General features: G+C 45.7%; 1 protein-coding gene across 13 annotated transcripts in view; it reads right to left on the reverse strand.

Annotated features, from left to right (window-relative positions):
• Positions 1 to 19,611, reverse strand: part of MAPKAP1 (MAPK associated protein 1) — a 233,740-nt gene that overhangs the window by 28,493 nt on the left and 185,636 nt on the right. For all 13 annotated transcript variants that reach the window (XM_055541149.1, XM_055541156.1, XM_055541144.1 and 10 more), the window contains 2 exons: positions 17,303 to 17,443; positions 1,594 to 1,731 (listed from right to left, as the gene is read on the reverse strand). In XM_055541149.1, the coding sequence (XP_055397124.1) occupies positions 1,594 to 1,731; positions 17,303 to 17,443 (279 nt within the window). The remainder of the gene's footprint in view (positions 1 to 1,593; positions 1,732 to 17,302; positions 17,444 to 19,611) is intronic.

A 19,611-nucleotide genomic window follows, 5' to 3' on the forward strand; every position in this document is an offset into this window, starting at 1 on the left:
ACCTTCTGATGCCTGAAGCCCAGCCCGGCTTGCAAAGTGTCTTGGTAGGAATATAAGGGAAATCTGAATCCTGTTTCTAGCTCTTTCCCTAACCTTTCCACTCCAGCGTAACCCCCTGTGTAACATGTAAGTGGACTGCTCTCATTTCTCAGAGACATGGAGCATTTATAAAATGTTACTTTTCAAAGCATCTTGAGTTCTTGGGAAGAAAGATGCTAGAATGATGACATCTTTATTGGCTGACTAGCTCGAGGGAGAGGGATTAGGAAAAAGATGTTTATCTAAAGGAGGAGGGAATCTGGCAGCTTTTGGGCAAGGGCCCCAGAGCAGCAGGTGGTTTTTCACCACTCCTTGTGGCAGCCATGCTGTCTCTGCAGGCCACCGAGGCCTCACTGGGACGACAGGATGGTGGGACGGTAGGGGTGAGCATGGCCTTCCTCCCTTCCCTGCACCACTAGGTTCCCCCTTCTTGCTCAGCTGTAGGCTACGGAGCTGACAGGAGGAGACCATGCAGTACGGCTGGATTCAACAAAACAATTATACACCCCCTCATAAACGAGGCCAGGTGGTATACAGGCCCAGGTTTTGTTCTTTAGGTCCCTGTTTAGTTAGTTTTATCTCAAAAACTGGAGCCACATTACAGACACTTGCTGGCCTTTAGATTTCTTACTGTTCCTTGTATTTGTTCCCAATTTAGTAGACACCGGAACAAAGGAGATTAACACAAATTGGGTGCTCCAAGTTACTGAGTTGGAAGCTACGCTACTGGGGTGTGTGCTGGGCGGCTACATTCTAAACAGGCTCTGAAGGCGAGAACCAGCGTCTTATAGCCTTCTCCAGGCAAAACAACAAATCCTTTCTTCCATGGAGGAGTATCAGTATGATCTGTGTCCTTTCTGCCTTTTCATGGGACTGAAGTCCTAAACATGATTAATCTAAAGGCTATCCTCAATTACTGAACTGCAAAAATATATATGCTACAATATACACTTGGACTGTGTCAACTTTGGTAATTTAACCAGAGGTGTGCCAGCCCAGCAGTGATCTCTTCCACAGCACCAGGCGGGGGTTTAATTACGAGCTGGTAGGTCATGCAGCTGCCAATAATCTGGAGGGTGTTGACACCTCTGGCATGATGGATATCTAAATCTAGTCTTCAGCTGCCACGGGAAATTCTCCAGCTCCCTTTGATCTGGCCAGGAAGGCAGGCAGGTCCAGGTCTGACTCGTCCAGCCCCCCAAACGGGCAGAGGAAGGGAACACAAAGTGAAATGAGGGCTCTGGGGAGTGCAGATTCCTGGTAGGAAGCTGCCCCCAGCCCCTAGTCCCCATCAGGGGTGGCGGTGGGGGGGCACTGAGGTCAGGAGCCACTGTGAGCCTCTCTACTGCCATCAAGACTGAGCAGAAGAGGGGCCCGTGTCAGGCTCTGGGTACTACAACACAATCCCATTTGATTAAAAGAAATTTCTGGTAATGAATTAAAGAGACCCAAGGAAAAAAGGACACGGTGGCAATATATTCTCCTGGCACCCGGCACACAGAGGGGAAGCGGGGGGAAGAGAGAACGGGGACATAAATAAAAGGCACTACTCACTGGGGCTTTTTTCTTCTGCAAGGTCACAGGCACAGAGCAGGTCAGAATCGATCGAGATGGGCTTCTGCTTAATCCAGAACTTGGTGCTGGCCTTCTGACTCGTGACAGGGTCTATCTCCACTTTGTCTCCAGAGATACCTGTAAGGCCGAGGGGAGGACAGAAGAGAAGCCACGAGAAGTGTGAGGTGTAAGTGATTTCAGTGGAATCACCTGACCTGTTTTGTAAATCCTAAATTGAACGAACATGAACTCTCTCTAGGGCTTCGGGGAATGCCATGGGCTTCTTAAGACAAATGTAAGGAGACTCCAAATGGCAAGGAGAAGCCGCCCATCTGGCCTCCTGGGTGGGTGAGCCAGGGTCGGGGTGGGGAGAGGGGCAGCAACCAAAATCCATATATGAAGGTATTATGAAGCCTTCCTTCTTGGAAAAGATATAATATAGAGCTTACCTACATATCATTAGTGAAATAAACTGTAAGGTAAGGTTCATTTAAACAATTCTGATCAGTGGTCTCTGCTGTGTTTTGTTGTAGAAGATCTGGGTTGGGCAGACAGAGCTGTCAAATCACCTATGCCTAAACAGTCAGGCTACCAACAAAGAGCTTCTGACCTGGAAAAATCTTCCACACTAAACACAGGAAAAGTTGCTCTCTCGCTAAAGAGCCCTCTGACACTAAGTAACCGTCCACAGCATATCTAAAGGAAGTCACAGGAGGACCGCAAGGTGCTTCATGTAAAACCTTCCAAGCGCAAGGCTTCAGGCTGTGGAGGTACTGCTCCTCCGCTAAGGGAGACAGCCCTGGGTGCACTTTATGCAACAAAGGCTTTCTAACAGGGAACCAGAATGTTAACTATGGGGACTTCAGGCTTCATTTTCAGAGACCTGAGAGACATAACACACTGCGCAGTGACCAGGAGCAAAGCTGTTGGGACGACCATGACAGCGCCAAGGAGGCAGGGTGTCCTAGGACCACCTTGGAAACCACAGCAACGCTCTCCTGGATCTCCGAGCAGACGGTGCCCAGCCTGACACATAACATCTAGGCTAGAAGCTCTCTTTTCCCTTTTACTGAAAATTGAGGAATCTGTTCATGAAGTGAAACGAAACCCTTCAATATCCTTCCAGAGTAGGCCCCAGAAGGAATCTTAAAATTAATTAATTTTTAGGCCACAGTTTCAAGGTCAGGGTCAAAGTGAGAACAAGCAAAATGAAGACATAAGGAACCGGTAAAATCACCGAATGTACATTCTGCAACAGAAAAGACAACCACAGTTAACGTATTTCATCCTATGGATCACGCTCAGGAATTCTAAACTATCATGTAAGAAAACTTGGTAGGCCAAAAGATAAGGCAGATAAAAGAAATAGCTACATTAAAAAACAAAAACCAAGAGACCACAACGACCACAGTCAGACCAAATTTAAAATTAAAAAAGAACGGAAATACAAAATCCTAGTGATGAGTTGTGCTACACACTCCACTCGTCTCCATTTTATTTTATGAATAAAGAAAAATCCCAGATAGCAGCCAGACAAAGGCAGGAGGCTGGACATTCTGCAGCACAGTGTCACCTGCCGTATCTGAAGGAGACCCTGCAGTTCAGTTGCTTAACCCGAGTCACTACTGTGTGGTCTCAGGAAAAGATGAGCAATTGGTATTTTTTTAATTAATCGAATGCTGGAATTTGCCATTAGGCATCTTTCAGGAATGCCATATTTCAATTAGGCATAATGTCATCAGCCCAATTGACTCTGGACGTTCAGGTCTAGATGATTTCAGGAGGGTGAGAATGCATCAGGAGACTGATTTTATTACATTTCACTTAAAATAGATTACGACTACCCAGTCACACTCTTCCCTCCAATTTGGTCATTAATTGTTAAAGATCTGGACATTTCTGTAGTTCCCTGAAAGAAGAAAAGTACTTACACCATGATTGTTGGTTCTAAGTGGCTCCCCATTCCCTACCTTCCTCTGCTTCTTATTTTGACATTTATAAAAGTCAAAACGAGCAGAGCAAAACAAATGTGCATATCTCTTCTGTGGAATAAACTCTGCCCCACATTCCTTTCTCAGAAAGGGAGGGGGAAAATCATCATCAGAGAGACACGGTTTTAAAATTTTGTTCTATGGCCCTGCAACTCCTGAAGCCGTAGTCAGTCAATATTGTTAATGTAGCTTGTTAATTTGATAGGATTTGTCAGGTAACTCCACTGGAAAATTATATAAAACTGTTCCAGATGAAAAGATGATAGTGACATGAATTAAAGTGATAGAACAATAGTGGAATATAAACCAGAAATGACACCCAAAGTGGCTGTTGATTTATTGCCGTACTGAGTTTGGTTCTGGGCTCCCATGTATATTAGTGCTACAAATCTGGGTCCATTTAGCAGAGGGATGCGCATACATACATCACCAGCTCCTGCTCCAAGCCAAGGTCACTCCCCATTGCATCAATCTTTTCAACAGAGCCTACTTCACAAAGCAGGACTTTTGTAACCATCTCAGATGTAACAGACTCTCGTCCTCTTTCATCTTTCTTTTATCATGTAAAGTACACTTTAACTTCTATTATTTTTATCTGCAAATTGTTCCTGTAGAGTTCATCCATTATGGGCTGTATCTTAGCATCAGTAGCCTAAGCTCTGTTCCACCACGAGAACACTTTCCCAAACACACCCTTTCCTGGGGTATTGTGTAGTCACCATTCACCAGGGGGAACCCCCAACTCTGCGGTTTGGGGATGAAGATGTGGGAGTTGAATGCATTAGGATCAAGACAGGCAGGCAGGTGGAACACCACTGAAACAAGCGGTATATTTCAAAACAGCTGCGTGGAAATCAGATTTTTTCTGAATCAAATCACATTTTCCGAGTGACTTCTAGTTTCAGAGATACTTTATCTTCATTTTGGATTGATCTGTAATTGGCAGGGGCTCCCAACACTTTACTTTTAACTTTCTCTGCCCTGCAGGCTTTCAGTCAAGCAGTTAATGATCTGTAAAACACTTGCCTGCCTAGAGGAGTCACTATTTAAAGAAGCCTGTAGGGGAATCTCTCCTGATAGGAAAAATCCTTTTCCACATTAAATAATCTCCCCCTCCTTAAGATGTGTGTGAGTCTGGCTTCTTAAAGCGGGGCACACGGCCTCACAGGACCCTGCTCGCTCCTGCCGGACAAGCGGCAGCACCATCGGAGCCCACTGTCCTGAGCACACCCACCAGTCTCCACTGCGGAATTTAGCCTGAAGCAAACAGACCTCTTGGGGCCCTGGCCTGGAGCTGAAAGGACAAGGCAGTCTGGTGGAGAAGAGAGCAGTTTGGAGGCTGGTGCTACAGGCCAGGTCGGGGGCAAAGGGTGGTGAGGCATTAACTGGTACCAACTCTGTGCCAGAAAGGGTAGGAACCCCTTGTGTGCATTGATGCCAATCTCACAACCACCATATGAGGTCGGTTCCTGGGTTTCCTTCTATTTTATAGATGAGGAACTCGAAACCACGGGGAGGAGACGTAACTTGCCCAAGTTCACACAGCTGCCAAGGGGCAGAGCAGGAATGGGAAGAAAGCCAGGTAACCTGGTTCCAGAATGTGTCCTCTCAGCCCCAGCATTATTCTGCCAGAACTGTGCGAGGTGCTGTATATAACCTGTGCGAGGTGCTGTATATAACCTGTGCTAGGAGAAGGGAAGGTGCTGGTTTAAGGCTGGGGAGTGTTTAAGTGGGAAAGCCGTGTTCATACCCAGAGCCATCCGGGTCCTGAGTGTGGGACTTACCTCATCGTTCCTCACCCAGTCTTTAGTCTTCTCTCTCCATTTTCACCAAGGAACAAATAATTTTCAAATGTGCCAATAAATTGGAGAAGGCAATGGCAACCCACTCCAGCGTTCTTGCCTGGAGAATCCCAGGGACGGGGGAGCCTCGTGGGCTGCTGTCTATGGGGTCGCACAGAGTTGGACATGACTGAAGTGACTTAGCAGCAGCAGCAGCCAATAAATGCACACCTTTGATTTTGTTCGTATGTGGCAAACTGAAGCATGAAGTTCTATCAATATTCTTCTGTTCAATCGCTGAGCATGGTTCTGATTTCCCTGGCTAGAGTTTTATGTCAAGTCTCTGAAGAAAAGGGCTTCCTTGGTGGCTCAGCTGGTAAAGAATCTACCTGCACTGCAGGAGACCCAGGTTCGATTCCTGGGTCGGGAAGATCCCCTGGAGCAGGAAATGCCAACCCACTCCAGTATTCTTGTCTGGAGAATCTCATGGACAGAGGAGCCTGGCGGGCTACAGTCCATGGGGTCACACGGAGTCAGTCAGACATAACTGAGCGACTAACAATCTCACTTTCTTCTGAAGGAAAGGCAGAGGCACTCCTTGAAGTGTCGTTTATGCATGATTAACAGGCAATTCAAATGGTAAATCTATGTCCAAGAAAAGAAGGGAAAGCTGGTTTCTATTAAGTTTACATTTCTCTAACTTAAACGGCCAACAATAGAGGACTAGTTAAGACAACCATGTAGGAACACAATGCAACCATGAAAAACTAAGCATAAACAAAGCTCTGATTTGGAAAAATTCTTATGATGCTAGGTGAAAAGGACAGGGAAAATATTTATAGAAAAGAGGTCAAAAGGATATGCTTCATTGGTTAAGTCAACTCTGGCCAGTGGTAATTTCACCAAAATAAAAACAAACATCATTTTAAAAGTTGACTTTTTTGGTGGGGGTTGGTTTCTACTTTAGAATTCAGAACGCTTTCCCAATTTTTAAAACATGAGAGGAAAGGAGTATGTTAAATTCTGTAACTGGTAATGATGAGAAGTGATTCTAAGCTGGAGACGACCTCCCCCGAGCAGTCCTGCGGTACCCATAGGGCTGCAAACAGGGGTGCCACTCTGACCGATGGTGCCTGGGAGGCTCCACTCCAGCAGGCTCGGCCAGTGAGGAGGAAGAGAGGACGCAGGCTGGCCCGAAGCGGCCAGGGCTGGCCCCTTCCCTCGGAAACAAGGGAGGCCATTTGTCTCCTTTACCAGCTCTCTTCCCCAACCCACTTATCCAAAGCCATCCGTCATGACCTTTTCATGTTCCCACTTCTGACAGCTTCCAGATACAGTGAGTCAAACTTCACTGGGAGCAAACTACCACACCAACTGTCAGAGCAGAAAACACTGCCTGATTGCTGTCCTACATCAACGCCAGCGTATAAATCCTTCCTTAACAAGACAGCTCAAAATAAACAAAAATGCAACTCTAACGTATATACAACTCTCTGGGGAGACTATTTGTCCAAGGCCTTAGAGTTATCGCCAGGAGACCTGTGTCTGTTTTAGCTAACTGAAAGATTTCCCTAAGAGGAAATAAGCCCTGTGCGTTACTTCTGCTAACAAAGACTGGGCACCTACCCTGGACAATCTCTGTGTTGGGTCCTTTCATGTGTAGCAACTTATCACAAGCTCAGCATATCTCTATCAGGACGGCAGGAGCAGCCCAGTTTGTATTTCAAGGCAGTGGCATAGAGGTTAGGGACAGGGAACTCTGGAGTCAGACATTCCTGATCCTGACTTTGGGGATCAGCTTCCCTATTTTCTAATGCTGTGATTTTGGGAAACTTGCTAAAAACTGGCAATAATAGAATCCACCTCATGGGCTTGTTATAAGGATTGAATGAAATAAGACTTGTAGAAGTGTCAGCAGTCGTGCTTAATCCATAGCTAGCGGCCTTCTGTAGTGGCTCAGATGGTAACGAATCTGCTTGCAATGCACAAGACACCAGTTTGATCCCTGGGTCGGGAAGACTCCCTGGAGAAGGGAACGGCTACCCACTCCAGTATTCTTGCCTGGAGAGTCCCATGGGCAGAGGAACCTGGTGGGCTACAGTCCTTGGGGTTGCAAAGAGTTGGACACAACTGAGCGATTCACATACACAGGGACACCTACTACTACTTCTCATGACTGCTGCTATCTGGAGTCAGGTACTAGGCTAAGGGATGTGACACAGATCAAGAGATGATGGTCAGGACGAGTGCGAGCTCAGAGAGTCACAGGAGGGATATGAACGAGGGACCTGCCAGGCTCTAGTCTGGGGTGAGGGTGGTGGGTGATTCTCTTGGGGAGCCACTCTATACCCCAGTATGGGAAGCACCAGGATCCAGAATGACTGTCCAATTGTGGAGACCAATGCTCTCAACCCCATGAATCCTGGCAATAGCCTCCTATCCCCAAGAGGGCAAACTTCTTCCTGGCAACCTCCAAGAGTTCAATTCAAAATCAGGAAGAACATTTTCACACCTGAAGCTGTGGAAACCCTGGTGCTAGGGAACCCCTGCCCTGCATGGTCTCCAGCTCATTAATCTGGAGATCTTGATCTGCTGATGTTATCCTGGGCAAAGTGGCAGTCTCCCTTGGTGAGCCTGAGCTTCCTCCCTTGTAAAATGGGGAAACAGTACCAACTTGCAGGGCATTATGAAGGTGGAATGGCCTAAGCACGAAGAAAAGAGCAGAGCGCCTGGGGCGCTATAAGGGCTCAATCAGTATGCGATCACTACTAAAACGACCGCAGGGAGGTGAAATGCCACACCTGCCCAGGGTGAATCATGACAGTGAACAGCGAGGTTGGCGCTGAAGCCCAGGTCTATGGCACCAAGTCCAGTGTGTGTTCTGACCCCTCAGCTGTTCCCTACTGTCCCCGAGGGCCATGTGTGGCTCTTAGAAGGCACAGCCCCCCTCAGGGCACACTTAAAATGCCCTTCCCAGAAGCTGAAACACCAGTTCGGCAACAATGAGGGCATTTAGCATCCCACACCTCAGTGTCTTCCTGAGTTACTGCTTATTTGCTCAGACATCACGAGCTGTGGTTCATTCATCACTTTCCTACAACCGCGAGTCTGAGACGACAAAAGCCCCACCACTGCTAAACCCGAGTCGCTTTTTACACAGTTCTACAATCCTCTTGTCTTCCGGTTACCTATAGCCTGTGAAAGCCTGGAAAAGCCCCCTGGGAGGGCCACTGAACAACTCCTTGCCAGAGTGGATTTTGCTAAATCTATATAGCAATCAATAGCATCCACAGAGCAGGCAGGGAAGTCTTTGAAACTTTTCTGAATTTACACACAGGATCAGATACACAGGCTGTTTGGGCTTAATGAGACCTGAGAGATCACCCAGTCTAGGACTTTCATTCTCCATACAAAGAAATTGAAGCTCAGGGCTGGGATATGCCTTGTCTGATGTCACCCATTAATGACAGAGCTACAACATAATTCATATCCCCAAACGAATAAGCTGGGGCTTACAAAGACCCAGTGTATCTCACTATGCACTTTTATAATGATCAAATGCATTGCAGTATAAAATGCACAGTCTCTGACAATTTATCAGGGATCCAAAACGAGATCAGTAGAATCTTACATTCTTGAGATCAAGTGGATCACTGGTTCTGTTAAGTGGATAAACATCCCCAAATCACTTGGGATCCAGAGCTAAATGTGGCCAATTTCAATGTAAGATCAGTTAGAGACTTGGGAACAAGTCTGCTATACTTGACTAGACCATTACCCTTGGAATGCAAACTCAGAGTGGCCTGACCACAAATGAGACCATGTCTGTACAGCAGAACTCAGCACGGTGCTCAGCACAAGGAGCTTACTAAACAAGACCTTGGACTATTTAATCTCAGTAACACCCATCCTTGGATGAGGGCTAAATTCTTGCTGTAGAGAAGGCAGCTGCAAAGATTTTATACTGGCGAAGTTAGGTTCCCAAGCTAAATATTCTCCTGGTAAATACATGGTTCTCGGGGGGCGTTAGTGGTAAAGAACCTGCCAGTGCTCACTCCCTGGGTGGGGAAGTTCCCCTGGAGGAGGGCATGGCAACCCACTCCAGTACTCTTGCCTGGAGAATCCCATGGATAGAGGAGCCTGGTGGGCTACAGTCCAAAGGACTGCAAAGAGTCAGATACGACTGAAGCGACTTAGCAAATATACCTCAGGTGAACTTAAATGTGAGGAAGCAGTAATGTTGTTTCTTAAGAGAATTTATAATTAATCACCTGCAGAATGAGGAAACATCAGATCTTCCCCATGCTCAGTACACTGGTGGAGCTCAAGTGCCAAGGATGAGGAAGTGGTAAAAAGAATATGGAACCTTGGTCAACTTTCACCTATCTGATTCCCATTAATTTCCATTATGCCAATGGTTATCCACTTTTTCCAGTTCTTAATTCTTTCTTAGCGATCTGAGGAGCCTGGCACATTGTCATTAGTAATCCTGGATTATCCAGTAGAGATTCTCAAAAGAGAAGATCTGGGAGTGGAGAGGAAAGCATACAGTTGGAAAAAGCCCCTCGAGTTTCTGACATTTTCCGTCAGGAGATTTTCCGTTGACTTGATCACTGCATTAAGCACTAATGTGGTAAAGACATTTTCTGGAGGAAGTCTTAACAGCGTCTGTCCTGCTACTTCACAGGTTCACTAGGATTTGTTAAATTCTGTTCCAACTTTTGGTTCAGAAAATGTTGCCACAATAGAAAGAGAATCATCATTTAATACTAGAATTTCTTACTACCTTATTGTTACGAGTACTTAGAATGTTAGGATTTGCACTCCAAATTACTCAGTGGATCCAGGGATCTTGGAGCTAAGCACAATGCATGTCTCCCCACGAACATTTTAGTGTCTCTGCACGGAGAAGGGTTATCTCCTTAGTATTCAATCTGAGATGGAAACATGGAAGGAAGATCCGTCCGTTTCTTAAGACCACACATTTCAGGATTGTGTCATTACTTGAACTATACTCCACAGGTACTCCAGCGGAAAGTAACAGGGGCCTATATTTTATTCACGCAGCCACATGAACTACTTTTAGTGTCAGAGTGAGCCTGAGGAGTAATAAGCCCAGGCCACACATATAGATTTCACTCAGGCAGTCCTGTGTTGTAATGTGTTCCTTAAGTTTGCATGCTACGTATTAAAAGTAACACTGTGATAAGGTCTTCTCTTGAGGGCTGGCTTGTAGGTACTGACCAATGGATTAAATAATGACAACAGATGGCAAACACGCTGCCTCTCGTCAGGCTCAGGCCCAGGGCAGACATTTTTAATCAATCACCGAGTTGACGTTGCTCTCAGATCCAGCCTGAGATGCTACCTCAGCGCAATGCTCTGGGCAGTCATTACAAACCTGACTGGAGCTGGTTTAAGACGAAGCCCTCTTTGCTTCTCTAAGGTATGTGCTACTGTACTTGATACTTCTGTTAACAAACTACTGTGATCACAAGTGTTATGATTATGCCTATGGACTGTTTTCTATGAAGAGAGAATGGAGGTAACCATGGAAACTTTTGGTAGAGGTTATTTTATAATCTTACACAATAATGACATGGATGGAATTCATGGTATACGTTCAGTAATATACTCTTTTAGTGATGTGGAGATGGTCAATACTGGCAATTGAGAAGGTGAAGGGCTCAAGTTAGCACAAGTGGCATGACTATCAAAACACTTCTCAGCCTGAGACCCTGTGCTGGGAAAACCGGGCTGACCTGCCCAATCAGTAAAAACAAGCCTTGGACAAAGAGATAAGGGGCAAGAAAGTCCTTTGAATACTGTGAGACTCCATTTCCCAAACTGCACAATTAAGAGGAGATTCTGAGCCCACAGACCTGGGACAAGGCGAGGAGTTGGGGATTCTGATACACGGTCATGGTAGGGACTGCCACTTCAGGGTAGCGCGTACATGACGGCCTTCCCTGTCTTGGTTCTTACATGGGTTTATTGGCAGCCCCGTGGCTGGTGTGTCATAATTAATTCAGTTTCTATAAGTCAGATAACAAGAACTTATTGATAGTATACTATGGGCTTCTTAGATCATGGCTGGCATTCGCCATCTGATCCTTTTCTTAACTTTTTGACCACGTCATGTGGCAAACGCAATTTTAGTTCCCCAACCAGGGATGGAACCCATGCCCTCTGCAGTGCAGGCTCAGATTCTTAACCATTGGACCATCAAGGAAGTCTACCTTTTGATGTTGTAGAGTCAATTTCCCTAAACCTACTTCAACCTGCCAGCCTTGGGATGTTTGGGTAGCAACCATGTCTTAGCAACCCATTCCAGTATTCTTGCCTGGAAAATCCCATGGATGGAGGAGCCTGGTGGGCTGCAGTCCATGGGGTTGCTACAAGTTGGGCACAACTGAGCGACTTCACTTTCACTTTTCCCTTTCCTGCATTGGAGAAGGAAATGGCAACCCACTCCAGTGTACTCAGGCTCCTTGAGTACACTCTTGAGTACGCTCCAGTGTATTCAAGAACTCCAGTGTTCTTGCCTGGAGAATCCCAGGGACAGGGGAGCCTGGTGGGCTTCCGTCTATGGGGTTGCACAGAGTTGGACACAACTGAAGCGACTTAGCAGCAGCAGCAGCAACATGTCTTAGTGCCTGATCCTGCGGTCAAGCATACAGGAGCTCAAGTTAATGGAAAAAAATTTCAACTTAGTATAAGTTCAAGCAAGGTCTACCCTTAAAGGGCATCTGTGCTTTTAGGCCCAACATGGAAGGGAAGCAGACAAGATGAAAACAAAATCCAAAAACGTTTTTGGGAAATATAGCAATGGTCAGGCATGATGGCTTTGTCTGGTGAGTTTTCTGGGCTGGTAGAGCAAGGATGGTAAACAGATTTCAGCCTAAGAACCAACACCAACTGATTGGTGGGTGCTGCTTCTGGGCTGTGTTGGAAAGGGGTCAGGTCTGTGCCAGAGGGAGGAGGTGCAGTCATTGGCCAGCAGTGCGAATGGAGGCGGGACGAGCAGCACACATGCTACCCTGACACCGACCTCCAGATGCTAGGGGACGGAGAAGAGTGAAGGATGCACAGCATGTTTGGAATGGGCCAACTAGAAGTAATCACTTCCTTGGTGAAGGGACACTATTAATGACCGAGGCGTCTGTCATGTGATGGACTGGATTGAGTGTACGGGATTGAGTTTCAGTCTCAGTTCTGCTACTGGGATGGATATCCTACTGTGTATGTGATGACTGAGGGGGAGGGCAAGACTGTACTTGTTAAGTAACAGCTAAGTGCCAGTAAGCACTAAGTGCTTTATATGCATCACAGGATTTCATTAACGCCTCCAAATGTCAGTTTTCTGTCATGAAATGGGAATAGCATCGTCAATGTGCTGTGTCAATTAAATAGGGTAAATGGGTGAAAGTTCATTGTATACCATACGTTGTTATAGGAATAGAGTATTGGTGCAAGGAGGATCTGCTTTCAAGGAATGATCCAGTGGTTAGCCAGAGACCTCAGCCTCAGACAGTCCTGGGTTCTGATCTCAGCTTCACTACTTACTAGATTTCCCCTACACCCCACTTTTCTCACATAAAAAAATAGAGATAATATCAGTACTATCTAATAAGTCCTATGATCTAGGAGACAATGCATGTAAGAATGACCAGCAGAGTGCCTAGTATATAGCAAGCATTTGATAAATGATATCTGCTTTTAAAAATTGTAGAGCTTCCCTTGTGGCTCAGCTGGTAAAGAATCTGCCTGCAATGTGGGAGACCTGGGTTCGATCCCTGGGTTGGGAAGATTTCCCTGCAGAAGGGAAAGGCTACCCACTCCAGTATTCTGGCCTGGAGAATTCCATGGGCTGTATAGTCCATGGGGTCGCAAAGAGTCAGATGGGACTGAGTAACTTTCACTTCACTTTAAAAACTATAATTTTTCTTGTTAATTATTTAAAAAGATTAGATTGTTGCCCCACATTTCATGAATGGCCTCCGATAAAGTTTTTCATTCATACAAAAGTCTGGGGAAAACTGATTGAATCTGGGGTCTTGCAGATCAAAATCTGAGTCTCTTATTCCCTGACTTTTGCAGAAACAAGTGGCAGATGGTAAAACTGGAACATCGGCCCCTGCTCCTCGATCGGGAGGCAGGCCGCTGTGATGGCACCGTGGAGCCCGGGGATGCCGAGCCGCGGCAACGTGTTCTCAGGTACCACTCACTCAGAGCGCACGGCTGGTCTCTGGGATCGGCAGCGCTGCTGGGTGAATGCCGCACACAGACACTTACCGCTTAGAAGAACTTGCCACAGGGGGCAAGTGAAATCTCTGCTCTGACTGACACAGGATGGACGAGCAGAGGAGACCATCCATCAGTGTCAGGAAAGATCTGAAGCACCTGGCTAGTCAGTTGAAATAAAATAAATTATTTACTGATCTCAGAATCCAGCTGTTCACTTGACTGCTCATAAAGACTGTGTGCTGCCCTGGACTTTGCAGTTGATTCTGTTTCAGAAAGGAAGAATTTCCGGACTGCTGCGTGCAGGCTTTTGTTGTTGTGAGAATAAGAGGGTGTTACCATTTGCTTTCCAAGGAGGAAGTCTGTATCTGAATTCATGTGCATGGGAACAGGAAGTGGACTTATTCACTGCATGATATAGCACTCATTGGCATGGTTATCCAACTGTCACAAAATTATTGTACTTAAGATTAATTAATGAAGCTTTTGCTTACAATGCTAAAGACTAAATTTAGATTCATAATGGAAACAAATGCTGATACCTATTTTAGAAGTGCCTCAGTTGTGACTCTCCACCAGAGGGCGCTATGGGTGTCACTGGAGACATCCAGAGCTGACTGCAACCAGCTTCCCAGTCATCTTGCTTCTGAGAACCAATGCTCTAGAGAGATACTTGGGTTACCAGCATCATCCATGCCTACTTGACAAGTCCACACCATGACTTTGCCAATAGAAAGTGAAAGCGAAAGTCAATCCGTTGTGTCCAACTCTTTGTGACCCTATGGACGGTACAATCCATGGAATTCTCTAGGCCACATTACTGGGGTGGGTAGCCTTTCTCTTCTCCAGAGGATCTTCCCAACCCAGGGATCGAACCTAGGTCTCCCGCATTGCAGGCAGATTCTTTACCAGCTGAGCCACAGGGAAGCCCCTTGCCAATAGAGCCACTACCTAATCTGAGTGATCTGGTTAAATACTTTAAAGATGGTGGAATAGGAGAGAAAGCAATAAATAAAATAAATATTAGAGACAATGATAAGACTAAGATAAACTCCTGTGGGCCACTTTCATACATAGTCTTGAAAGGTAAACATTATAATTCCCACTTCATAAATGACAAACATGAAGACCGAAAGAGGAAGGAACTTGTCAAAGCTTAGGTAAGCTGCAGGTAAGCAGTAAACCTGGGATTCAAACTCACTGTTCCCTGCAGAGTTGGGTGTCTTGGCACAGATCCTTTTGTGAACTTTTCCCTTTGAATGAATATACAGATCAGAATCTGATGAATTCAAGTTTGGCTTTTACCCTTCAGAAAAAATTTTGGGAAAGAAGTCCACACTACCGGTTATCTTTCCAAGGCACTGCTTTCCACCTGGGGAAACAGCAGGCATGGGTTTGCTGATTATGCTCGCCTGGGAGAATCCCTGCCTTGCACCCTGGACCTCTATCTCAACTGCAGTCAGGCTAGTTACCGGGCTTCTTAAAGTTGGAACCACTCAGAAAAAGCAGACCTTCTGTTACTGGGAAAGAACCGTAGGCAAGCACAAATGATGTATGAGTAGCACTCTTATCTTCGCAAACTTTTAACTGAGGATATACAAACAGAAAGTGCATGAATCCTAAGACTATATAAAACCTGACTTTCCCACCAAGTCTACAGAAGTCATGTAATCAGCACCCGGACCAAGAAACAGAACCTCACCAGCACCCCAGATGCTCCCTCTGCAGTCGCTATAGTCTCTTCAGCCCTGATACCCACCATCATTACATCTACAGATTATCTTTGTGTATTTCTGAACATTATATAGATGGAACCGTACAGTGTGTGCTTTCACCCCCTTTCTGCCTTGTTTTTGAGCAGCCTCATTATTTTTACTTCTATGAGAGATACCAGAAAAGGCACCTTTAGGAAGAAAAACACTGAAGAACTTTATGTTTTAACAATCAAAATTAAATAAGCCTTTTGTACCATTTTGGAGGTTTTTTTGTGAGCAGGGATAAAGGATAAAGAGGTCTACAGAGCAGGAAAAAAGATGGGTTCTGTGTGTTCTGATTCTAAGATACTGGTGCTAATTTCTCTATTTAGTCTGACATAATCACCATCATCTTAGAAGCTGATGTTTATTGAGCACTTGCTATGTGCCAGGGCCTTTCTAAGTATTCCACGTGTGATAAAACATTTGGTCCCCATAATCACCCCATCTGTGAGATAGAGACTATTATCTTTGTCTTACAAAGGAGGAGACTGTAGCTTTGCATCCCTTGCCTGTGCTGATACAGCTAATGAATGAGTCAGGGTTTGAACCGAGACTTTTAACTCTTGAGTCTGTCCTCCAAGCTTCCACTGTGTGGCATCTCCACTAACCGATCTTGCTTAAGAGGGTCTACCAACTGCCAGGCCTCAGCTAAGCTCGATGGAGTATCTGACTTGCTCCCCACAGTAATCCTAAGAAGCTGGCACACTCACATTCTCATTTAAACAGAACAGAATCGAGGCTCAGAAAGATTAAGACATTGCCTAATATGGCTGGTTGTTGACAGAGTCACAATTTAAACCAGATGTGATTCCAGTGCTCATCTCTTAATTACTAAGCTACTGTCAGCTTACTTCAAGCTCCTGTCAGTCAAGCTGGTAAGAGATATTTGAGAGATTCTTGAGACTTATCACAAATTGGCCGGACTAATGCCCATGTAAGAAAAGGTTTTATTATGAGACACATATGAAACCTTTGTGAGAAATAGAACATTCATGAGTCTTAGAGTTAGAATTCAAGCTTTCTCCCTTTACACATGAAGTAAAGGATGCCCAGGAAGGGGTGGTGTGGCTGAGGTCCCAGCAGAGCCCGGGAAGAGGCCAGCTCCTTGACTGAGAAAGCCTGGCACCTGTACCCACTGCCTCCCTCCCATCATCTTCTGTTAGGAAATGGGGGCACTCACATTAGCCAGACCAGGATTCTTCCCTGAAACCACCTGCTGTGTAAGTGTGGGCATGAGACGTCACCTCTATGCACCTCATCTATTTCATACCTTCTCTGCCAGATGGAGACAGTAAAAGTACCTACATTTTAGGTAGGTTAGTAATGCATGTACAGCACTCACACGTGAGGACATCTCTAGGTAACAGCCATGAGGAGGAGGATGGTGTGGTGTTCATATCATGCTGACAACCACGGCACTTTTTCTACTCCTGTTAGGTTTAAGTCATAATAGAAATTCAGCGCTTCATGGAAACAAATTGACCCCACATATTAACTGAATTTTAGTTCCAGATTATCTGGTGTGGATCCAAGTATAGCTTCTGAGATCATTAAAAAAAGCCTCCTGAATAAAGGCATGAATGAATAGCAATGAATTCACAGAATGAGAACAGGCAAGTGGTGATGTTACAAAGCAGTTCTAAGGAGAGGATGTGAGAAAATTACAGAATGGAAATTATGGAACTCCACAGAAGTCAATCAGTTTGAAAAGAGTCTCAAGTTAGTTCTATTTCTAATCTTCCGCTTCATAAAAAAGAAGACAAGACAGAGCTCTCAGGTGGCAAAAAGGAGTGCCTTTAAATTTCATTGTTTCAACATGTGCTCTGAAAACAAACTACCGCTTGTCATTCAGGCCACACAAAGGCGGCAGGCGGTTTCTCTCCCCATTTTGACTCTGACCACTTAGAGAAAGTCGGTCACCTGTTCAGGCACTTACCTAACTGGACGTCGGTCGTGAAGCGGAGTCTGTGGATCATGCTGACTTTGAACGACTTGTAGTGGTGGCTGCTCAGCATGTCCTGTACTGTAGCTATGTCAATCTGCGCATCCTCCTCGAAAACCCCGTCTGCCCTTGAACCTGGGGAGGAAAAAGCAGTTTAACACATAAAGATACATGAGGCTTGGCAAATGGTGTCTGCTTTAAAATGCTTTGGGATAAATTAAAATAATATGGGCTATTTAATTTGGAAAAGAAAAGGCTGAGTGATGACTTAATAATGCCATTCCAGTAAACAGAGCACGGCAACATATTAATCACTCAACAATTAATTCCACAAACACGGCCTTGTTCCACGGCAGCCCCCTGGCGGGGCAGCAGCCATACAGAGGGCAGAAAAACCCCTGCTCACCAGAAGCTCTGTCTCCACAAGAGTAAGTCAAAGTCACAAAAATATGGTTACTCAGATTCTTGCTTCTTTTTCTAATAATTTTCTAATAATTATCATAAGAGTAATCCATGTTCCTTGAAGAATGCTTGTCCTTTCCAAGATTCTCAAACCATCTGTTTATCAGCTCCGTGGCCCGTGGCCCGCAGCCTCCACTGGTTCAGCTACGAGCCTGCTTACACCCAGATGGCCGTGGCAGTCTCCTCAGTGGCCTTCTGGCCACTAGGCTCCTCAGCAATCCAGCTCCTACAGGACTTTCCAGTTTGTCTTTCTAAAGCTTTGATCAGTTATTCACTCATCAAATGTCTAGTCAGAGCTTTGTGCACACCAAATACTCAGATACTGGGGACAAGTAAGAACACTGGAGCTCAGAAATCCTCCCTGGCTTCCCAAGGCCTCCTGAATGAAGCGCACTCTTTTCAGTCAAGCAATCAAGGCTGTCCAGTCTTACTGAAACAAAAGCTTCCCACTTGTCACTTTTCACACATACCTTCTCTAAGCAATTCTCAAACTCCTCAGACTGTGTACAGGTTCAGGTTTCTCTGCTTCTGGGCCTTTGCTCATGTGGTGCCCTTGGACCAGAACATCCCTTCCGTCAAAACTCTGCCCAGGCTAGTCAGACTCCAGCTCTCCCTGAACTCCACAGCAGCTGGTTTATACTGGACTCTGGAGCCAGGAAGACCTGGGCTTAACTTCTGGCTCTGTCTCCTAGAATAATGTTGGACATGTGACTATTTCTCTGAACCCTAGAATCTGCTAGCCATAGAATATCAAAATGTATTGAAAGAATCTAACATACAATACACGTAATAAACAGCAGTCATGGTTATTTTTATTCTCTTGTCACAGTGGATCACGTTCAGCCTTGCGCTAGAATTGTTGAGTGGTTGCTCTTAAATTGGGACCTTTGTGAGGATCAGGGAAGTTTCTTATTCATCTCTACATCTTCTCCTGCAAGCAGGACAGGCAACTGGCATGCTCTCATTAAATTTTGCTAAACAAATAAATCAATAATAATGATGACAGCTTTTAATAGTACATGGGAGTACTCATGCATCAGGCATGGAGCCGAGTACTTCACACGTGCATTCAAGTCTCAAGACAACCTGGCAGGTAGTTCCTAGAATTTTCATATCATACAGATGAAGAAGCCAAGGCTTTGGAACTCTTGTCACTCCCCGACTCCCAAGTCTGGAATGTGGTCCTCTGAATGCGCAGCTGCTGGGGGGAAGACGCACCTGTCTAGAAAAGGCCAGAGTGGGGCGCCCGAGGCCTTGTGATGAGAACCCAGAGCTGGGTCCACAGGGAAACTGAGAGAACTCCTTGGCACAGGGTTGGAGGGATGTAAAACTCTAGGTTTGGGCATAAAACTGGAAAATTCTATTATGCCTGCCAATTACACACTTTCCTTCCCACAGTTATTGTTTACAGGGCAGGCTTTTAAGTTAAAGCTGGCTTCTGATGCCTTCACATTGAACTGATTTATTAGGAACTGGATATTCTATTTTCAAACATGACAACTCTTGCCAGCCTAGACCATCCTAGCACCTACAACAACGTGCTCCCCTCAGAAAGGCTGCAGCCTCATCTTTAAGCCTCACCAGTCACTGGATGCCTGGGACATGGTCCACATTTTGCCCTCTCTGCCCAGGTCACCCTTCTCCCCTTTCTGCTCCCTCCTGGCCTGTTCCTCTAGGCCTCCTCCCCATCCCTCTGATGAGCTTAGCTCAAGCGACACTCCAAGGAAGCCTGAGTCTAGCTCAGCTCCTCCTGTCACTGCACCCTGCATTTCCCTTCAGGTTATTTATCACAGATAGTAATCGCCCGTCTCTGCCATTAGACTGTAACCCCAAGAGCAGAG

This window comes from Bubalus kerabau, chromosome 11 (assembly GCF_029407905.1).
Source record: "Bubalus kerabau isolate K-KA32 ecotype Philippines breed swamp buffalo chromosome 11, PCC_UOA_SB_1v2, whole genome shotgun sequence".
In the NCBI taxonomy this organism is placed as follows: Eukaryota; Metazoa; Chordata; class Mammalia; order Artiodactyla; family Bovidae; genus Bubalus; species Bubalus kerabau.